An 8,520-nucleotide genomic window follows, 5' to 3' on the forward strand; every position below is an offset into this window, starting at 1 on the left:
TGAAATACAGTTCAAAGTTTCTGCCTTTGCCAAAAAACAGAGTCACCAACCCCTTAAAGGTTGCACATCAGAAATCACTTCAGTCAGATGCATCTTACAGAGCAAGTCATCTCAGGAGTGCTACTAATAAAATCTTATCTTATTAAACAAAGCTGAAGATTGGAGGAGACTAGGGCAAAGGGTTCTTCACAGGAATTGTTACATAACATTATTTTCCTTTTGGGATCAATTTGTGAGTCATGTTGTAAGTGAAAAAAAAGTTGTAATTCACAATCATAGTTGTAATTTACAACTTTATATATAAAGAGTTTTACTTTGAAATTCCGGAAAAGGTTTTACTTTGAAATTCTGGAAGAAGGAAGTTATATAAGCCTGAGCTCAGTTTGTGGTTCAGGTAAAATTACAGAACGAAGTGAACAAATGAATGCGATACTCGGTGTCCTGGGTCTGGAGTGGATAGACGGCTGGAGTGTCTTCATTTTTGTGTGTGTTTTTCTGCTGTTGGCGGATGTTGTGAAGAACAAAGCGCCGTCGAACTTTCCTCCAGGACCGTGGTCGCTGCCTGTCATAGGCGACCTTCTCCGCATCACGCCCTCCAGAATTCACCTACAGTTCACTGAGGTAGGCTCAATATCAAATAATAGTTTGAAAAAAAGACAGTTAGATCAAATGTCCGAGGCTGTAAAAAAGATAAATATAGACATAGAAATCAAAGCAACAACAAAAACATCCTTAACGGCTGTTTTACTCAGCCCTGTGTATTTCTTTTAAAATAATGCTAGCTTTCTCATCAATGAAATATTACATTTCTGCATTTGGAAATTAATTTATTTATGTTTTTTTTTTTTGTTTTTTTTAAATAAAAAATAAAACCTATAAATAAATTAATTTCCAAATAAAATATGTTTTATTTTTTATTTAAATAAAAAATAAAACATAAATAAATTAATTTCCAAATGCAGAAATTTAATATTTTATTGATGAGATATTACATTTTACATTACTGAACATCTAGATACAAGTCCAGTGGACTTTATGAAATAATTACAAAAAGTGGTTTTAGTCCATATTTGTCACTGTAAAAACTGGCAACTGTTCAAGAAGTTGCCGTATATGGCCTTTTAAAGAGGCTAAAACTCAATAAAAGTCAAATGAAGTAACCAAAATGAAATGAGCTGTCTGTCTTCAGTTTGCACAGAAATATGGAAACATATTCAGCCTTCGCATCTTTGGTGGAAGGATCGTGGTCCTTAACGGCTACAAACTTGTCAGAGAAGCCCTGGTCCAAAAAGGAGATGACTTCACAGATCGTCCAGCTATACCGCTTTTTCACGATTTGGTTGGGAATCAAGGTAGTGTGTGACTTGGTTTAAACTGTTCCCTGTTAATAATTAATTAAGGCAGTAGTAGTTATTATATTCAGTTTCAGTTACATGTGATTTTTTATGCTGTTTTTGTGTCTCCAAAGGGCTTGTGATATCAAATGGGTATGCGTGGAAGCAGCAGAGGAGATTTGCCCTTCACACTCTTAGAAACTTTGGTCTGGGCAAGAAGACACTGGAGCCGTCCATCCAACAGGAGAGCCAATACCTAAATGAGGCTATTGCAGTTCAGCAAGGCAATAAACAAATCTTATTTTCCACTGAGACACAACAAAATTGTGCTTCTCATGGCGCTTTTCCACTACACAGTTCCAGCGCGACTTGACTCTTTTTTTTTGCTTTTCCATTGGTGATAGTATACAAGTACTATCGCCAATGGAAAAGCAAACAAATCTAAATGTCACGTCGACAGACTGTTGGCCACTGATTAGTCAGAGAGTGTCGTCAGTGGAAAAGTCATGAGTACGACGTTCGACACAAGAATCAAACCGAACAATGGCGAAGTGTAGATCAATTAAAAAGACTTAAAAAGATCCTGAAAACATGCATTAATCTCCAACATTAACCATGGAAATGTCTAAAATCTCAACATTTAACAGAGGAGTCTGATGTATTTAGCGACAGCACTGAAAACAGCAATCATGGGTGGCAAGTCCTATCACAACCCCTTCCGACGTGTTTCAGTTCATTGACTTTGTATGCTTGCATGTTCTCCCCGTGTGTGCATGGGTTTTCTCCGGGTTCTCCGGGTTCTCCGGGTTCCTCCCACAGTCCAAAAACATGACACTCCAAATTGACCATAGGTGTGAGAGTGAATGGTTGTTTGTCTCTATGTGTGTGGCCCTGCGATTGATAAAGCGGTGGATGATGGATGGATGGACTTTGTCAGATGGAGTGCTATAGCAATGAAAAACGAAACCAAACAAAGTAGAGTTGAGCTGTGTCATGCTGTGCCAGAACTGTACAGTGGAAAAGGACCAATATATCGATATAGTACAGTACATGCTACTTGATCATGTGCAAACTCTTGTTCCATCCAACACCGCAACACAGAAGCACGTACCAACTTGTCAGCTCCAGTTACAAAAAACATATTGGGGCGGTGGTTTGAGGATGCATTGCTGAGCATGTATGAACACAGTCTGTTCTGAGGATGGATTAGAGACCAGCAGAGCTTTGATTCACTCAGATTCTCCTTATTCGTGTTCGTCTCTCTTTTTCTCAAACATTGACATCAGGCACATCTGTGTAGTCAGAATCGTTGAAAACATAATTTTGTTCTTGCAAACCGAAATGACGTTGGTGTTTATTTGAATATTGGGCATGTATGAGAGGTAATTCTCTAGTCTAATGTCTTGTGGTCAAAGGAGACACATCCAAGATACATTTTTATGCCAGGTGAGTCATGAGATGAATATTAATACTAATAGCAATAGTATAGAGTGACAAAGATTTCTTCATTAATTAGTAGCTACAATGTCTGTGTGTCTTATTGGTGTTTGTTTGTCTTTTACAGGAAAGCCTTTTAATCCCCAGACATTGATAAACGGTGCTGTGTCAAACATCATCTGCTGCTTGGTGTTTGGGAGTCGGTTTGAGTACAGTGACAAACAGTACCAGTCTATACTTCAGGACTTCAATGAGCTACTGTACTTAGAGGGATCTGTGTGGGCACAGGTGAGACTTCTCCATTAATCATGGGGGCTATGCCAGTCTCAGCTGACATAGGGCAAAAGGCGGGGTCACACCCTGGAAAGATAAGATAGAGACAAACAACCATCCACTTTCAGTCCTAAGAGTGTCCAATTTACCTAATTTCCCATATTGCATGTTTTTGGATTGTGGGAAGAAGCCGGAGAACCTGGAGAAAAAACCCCTCACACAGGGAGAACATCAAGAGAAAGGCGCGTGTTCCAACCAGGTCACGAACCCAGGTCTTCTGTGCTAACCACTACACCAACTGAGTAGCATACAACAAAAAAGACCAAACAAGGGAACAGTTAAATAACAAGAGTTAAAAGCTTAAAGGAATATCATTTCTGCTGACATCACTATGGGCACCAACATGGCTAGGAACCAGCCTTAGAAAGGTTTATGTAATAAAGTCTCATAAAGATCATGTTCACCCTTTATTTTACCAGTAAACAGCCTTTTCCTACTAGAATCTGTGTTGATGCACTCATGCACCAAAGTTGGTAGAAAAATCAGCGATTTTACATCTTGAAATATTTCATATTTTCATCCATTGATGTCATCAGTAAGATCAAATGTGTTACATATAGTTTGTGTCAGATTTACCTAAGTGACACAAACTTACCAAACACAGGCAGCCACAGAAACACAGCTACTCTGTCACCAACAAGCTAAAAATGCTGCTTTTCTCTATGGACTGTTGTGTGGCAGATTGAACGGGTTACAAATGTTCAGTTACAGGCATAGATCTTATTGGGTGAGCCTTTAAATGGCTAAAATATGCTTTTCCTTGTGTCCCTGCTCGTAGCCATGTTTTCAGTGACGGCAAACAATTGTAAGTTCACTGTTGCCTCCAGCTGTGCGTGTGTATGTATAATATGTATAATAATATAATGTTCTCAGACTCAGAAAGATGAGCTGGTACTTTTTCCTTTTGCTCTGTAGATTTACAACTCAGTGCCCTGGCTCATGAGGTGGCTGCCTGGACCTCACAGGAGGACATTTACTCTGACAGATAGACTTGTTGCTTATGTTGCAAAGAAGATCACAGAACACAGAGAAAACCTTGACCCATCCTCACCAAGAGATTACATCGACTCCTTCCTCATAGAAATGGGAGAGGTGAGAAATTCTGGTTTGTTTGTTTGTTTGTTTGTTTTTTCTGACACAGTTTGCCACGTGTCGACTCATCTTCTTTACTTTCTCTCTCTGTCACTGATAGAAGGAAGACAAGGAATCTGGTTTTGATCTTAAAAATTTGTGGTATTGTACTCTGGACCTGTTTGTTGCCGGAACAGAAACTACATCCACTACTTTACAGTGGGGACTGCTGTTCATGATCTACTACCCTCACATTCAAGGTGCATATGTGTGTGTGTGTCTTTCTATAGTGATTCGGGCTGATTGTGGTTCCAAGCCTCCACTGTGAGGATTGAAATGTTCAGGTTTTCCGGGTTAGGTGAGGACTGGGGGTTGAGAGTCAGGCTTTTAGTTGTGATGGTTTGAGTAAGAGGAAGAACAGCGACTGTGATGTGGATATATGGCAAAATAGAGATGTTGATGCACCCACTCTGATCACATCAAGTGTGTTGCGATTTAAGAATAACTAAACCCCCAAACCACCTTTTTCAGGTTAAAACTAGTGTGTTGAAGACCAGTTTGCCCTTGTTTCATAGATTCATACATTAACAATTTATGTGCAGTGACTTTTATCACTTGTGTCATGTGTGGCGTGTAAGTGTATGAACTCATAGAAATGCAAATTGGGGTGGGTTCAAACAAAAGGTGCTATCTTCTAAGTTGTGTATCAGATCCAGATGTAAATACCTGGAAGTAAAAACTGAAATGTTCATCTTTTATTATGACATAATTATTATATTCATCTTTTGATGTCAAACCCAAATGTTTTCAGTCTATTGCAAAAATAAAGGAATTGGCCTCACTGTTCCAATACTTTTGGAGGGCACTGTACTTGTTTTGAAAACATCTTGACTTAGGTTTTTGCCTCAAAGGTTTGTCTTTGACATGAATGAGACACAGTGTGTGGCATGTCTTGCATGATAATCCACCCCTCTGCTCCTTCCCCTCATGTTATTGTTTCCTATTTGCAGAGAAAGTCCAGGCTGAATTAGATGCGGTGGTTGGTTCATCCAGACAGCCCTCCATGACTGACAGAGAGAAAATGCCTTACACTGATGCAGTCATCCATGAGATCCAGAGAATGGGAAACATCCTCCCCCTCAATCTTGCCCACATGGCGAACAAGGAAACCACACTTGACAAATACACAATCCCGAAGGTACATAATGCACCTTATTAGAAAAAAATGCTTTGTCAGCATGTTTCTCTAATGGCGCTTTTCCACTGTTTGGTTTTCCATTACTATAGTATGTGGGCAGGGTCATCATACCACGGCTGCACAAAAATAGTGTGACATTGTTTTATATGCAACACAAACACACAAACTAGAGACGGGCAAAGCAGTTGTTTTCAGTGTACTGAATCATTAGAATCAGTTAATTAAAAAGATTAGTTCAGTACTTCCTGCATGACTTGAGATCAGACTCTGTCTGACACAGTCGCTGAATTAAAATACAGCTGAACGGGTTGTGATTCGTCTCACCATTGCTGTTTTCCAGCTCTAAATACATCTCTGTTAAATATTGAGATTTTAGAAATGCATTTGCTTATTTACCTAGAAAAGAATTGAAAGATGTTCTTATCAGTGTTACCTGCAATCCAGACTTATTACAGAATACATTTTTCAGTTTGATTTGAAGTTCATTTGAAGGCTTGCATTTGTGTTGTGTCCTGTTTTGAGACACCCTGTCCATTTTGGCCTCACATTTTATTTTACTTTCTTTTCTAACAGCAGTAGCTCAGTCAACACTGAGCTTAAAAACACTTTATTGTCCTCTTGGCCTGATTGTATTCATTTTAAATCATTGATTGTGCCACCTACAACCAAATCAAGCAGCCCCCAGCACATTTGACCTATATATGAAATTTGGCTTGGACCTAGAATCATCCTTTCAGACAGATCTGCTCACTCACCTGAGGAGTGGGGATGATTTCACTGCTCAACTTCCTGACAAATAACACACTGGCCCTTTAATAAAGTCTAATCTTAATCTATCAGGTTACACCTTTAAAGACATCTGTGATGTTCTTTGCCCTTTAATAAAGTCTAATCTTAATCTATCAGGTTACACCTTTAAAGACATCTGTGATGTTCTTTTGCAAAGCTTTTTGGCTTGGAATTGTTCATGGAAATGCAGTGAATGTTTCACCATGGAATAGGAAGCTGTGGCAACTGTTCAATTTATACCACCACCTGGTGGCCACAGCAAGTAAGCTTCTTGAAACAGTCACAGTCCAAAAAAATATGACACAAGACAAATGCAAATGTTTGGAGCAGGCTCTCTAGCGCCACATAGTGTTACAAAATGCATGCATCTTCTCCATCGGCATTCATATGTGCAAGAAATGACATCTTACTCCTGTGTTCTTGACAGCAGACAGCTGCGTCCAGCCTGTCGTGGTGCATATCTCATAAACTGAAATTTATTTCATCCGGCCTCATTGATAAATAAAGCTGTGTGTCATCTGCATAACAAGGAAAGTGTATGCTATGCTCTCTAATAATGTTCCCTTAAGGAAGGATATATAAGGTAAAAAGTATAGGCCCGAGCACTAAGCCCTGTGGAACTCCACAATTAACTTTTGTTTGCAATGAGGCATTATCATTCACATTAACAAACTGGAATCTATGATATAAACCAGCAGAAGGCAGTACCTATGATCCAAAGAGTCTGCTCCAGTCTTTGCAATAGAATATCATGATCAATGGTGTCAAATGCAGCGCTAAGATCTAACAGGACAAGTAAAGAGAATAAACATTATCTGCGGCCAAGAGAAGATCGTTACTAACTTTAACTAGTACTGTTTCTGTGCTATGATGTAATCTAAAACCTGATTGGAAATCTTCAAACAGGCTATTAATGATACATATTTGATAAGTAACTGCCTTATCTAAGATTTTAGAAATGAAGGGATGATATGATATAGGTTGGTAATTAGCTCAAACATCTGGGTCAAGGGTTGCTCAAGGGGTTTAATAACTGCTACTTAAAAACTTTGGTGCACATATTCAGTTAATAAGGATAAATTCATCTGATTTAATATAGAGCTGTTAATTAAAGGGAACACATCTTTAAACAGTTTAGTAGGGATGGGATCTAACTGACAGGTTGATGGTTAACATTTATATTTACACATTCTTTTGAAGGGCACCATGATCGTACCTGCACTCAACTCAGTCCTGCATGATGAGTCCATGTGGGAAACACCACACACCTTCAACCCTCAACACTTTCTGGACCAGGATGGTCAATTTAGGAAGAGAGATGCCTTCCTCCCCTTTTCAGCAGGTTAGTGAGTAGTTACACCTCAGTGTAACGCAGAGGTTCAGGGAAGAGAATTTAGAAATAGAGAGTATTAGTGTCTATGTCTCATCTGTAGGATGTCCAAATTGAATCCATTTCGTATTCTGCAACTCAAACTTATGAGATGTGTCGTATCTTCTCAGGTAAGCGTGTGTGTCTTGGGGAACAGCTGGCCAGGATGGAGTTATTCCTCTTCTTCACCTCTCTCCTTCAGAGGTTTTCCTTCTCACCAGTTCCTGGAGAGCAGCCCAGTCTGGATTTCAAGTTGGGGGCCACTCACTGCCCCAAACCTTACCGCCTCTGTGCTGCTCTGCGATAAGTGTCTTAACCTAGATATAAAAAATGTATTTGCAATTTCCAATATTATTGCAATAATCATATTAAAAGATCTAAAAATTGGTTTTAAACGCAATGAAATAACTTCAAAAGTAATCGTACTACTATTTTTAGTGAACATTTTAAAGTGAGATCAAGAATCTTTTCTATAAATCATGCATAAATCGTGAATGGCTGCAGGCTTCAATTCATGGGACTTTAAATAAATAACTAGGGCTGTATTTTTGTGAGGTTTAAGTGAAGTTAAATTCAAAGTGTTTTCTCTTCCTCTCAATCAGGATGCCTTTTTAAATAAGCCAGTATTGATATTAATTAGAAGAATCAGCATTCCAGTTAAATTAATGTTAAATATCTATGTTTGATTTCCACAGGAGAGCCTGATGTGTTTATAAATAACTCCCTGTGATATTTTAGCTCATGCTTGTTTCTCAGACCTCTGTGTGTTGTGTTCACACGGTGGTTTTGGTCTGAGGTGTGACGGATGAGAAAAACAACAGAATGCTATGCTGCTGGTGTCGATGTTGTTTTTCAGCACTCGTTGTAAATCCAGCTGTTTAGTTTTAACATCTCCAATAAACTCACCTGCCTTTTGAATTTGTTTTTACAATCTTTGCCTTCATTCACACTCACAACATTGACCTGTATATTTAACACAGAAATAGTTT

At 38.8% G+C, this 8,520-nt stretch overlaps 1 protein-coding gene across 1 annotated transcript; it reads left to right on the plus strand.

Annotated features, from left to right (window-relative positions):
- The first annotated feature begins 348 nt into the window (after nucleotides 1-348).
- Nucleotides 349-8,445, plus strand: LOC131465311 (cytochrome P450 2J4-like). The gene is made up of 9 exons (XM_058637865.1): nucleotides 349-621; nucleotides 1,190-1,352; nucleotides 1,469-1,618; nucleotides 2,899-3,059; nucleotides 4,020-4,196; nucleotides 4,297-4,435; nucleotides 5,186-5,373; nucleotides 7,363-7,504; nucleotides 7,663-8,445. Exons 1-9 carry the CDS (start codon nucleotides 421-423, stop codon nucleotides 7,836-7,838), a joined length of 1,497 nt encoding a protein of 498 aa, XP_058493848.1. The 5' UTR covers nucleotides 349-420; the 3' UTR covers nucleotides 7,839-8,445.
- Nucleotides 8,446-8,520: the final 75 nt, after the last annotated feature.

Source organism: Solea solea, chromosome 9 (genome assembly GCF_958295425.1).
Source record: "Solea solea chromosome 9, fSolSol10.1, whole genome shotgun sequence".
Lineage (NCBI taxonomy): Eukaryota > Metazoa > Chordata > Actinopteri > Pleuronectiformes > Soleidae > Solea > Solea solea.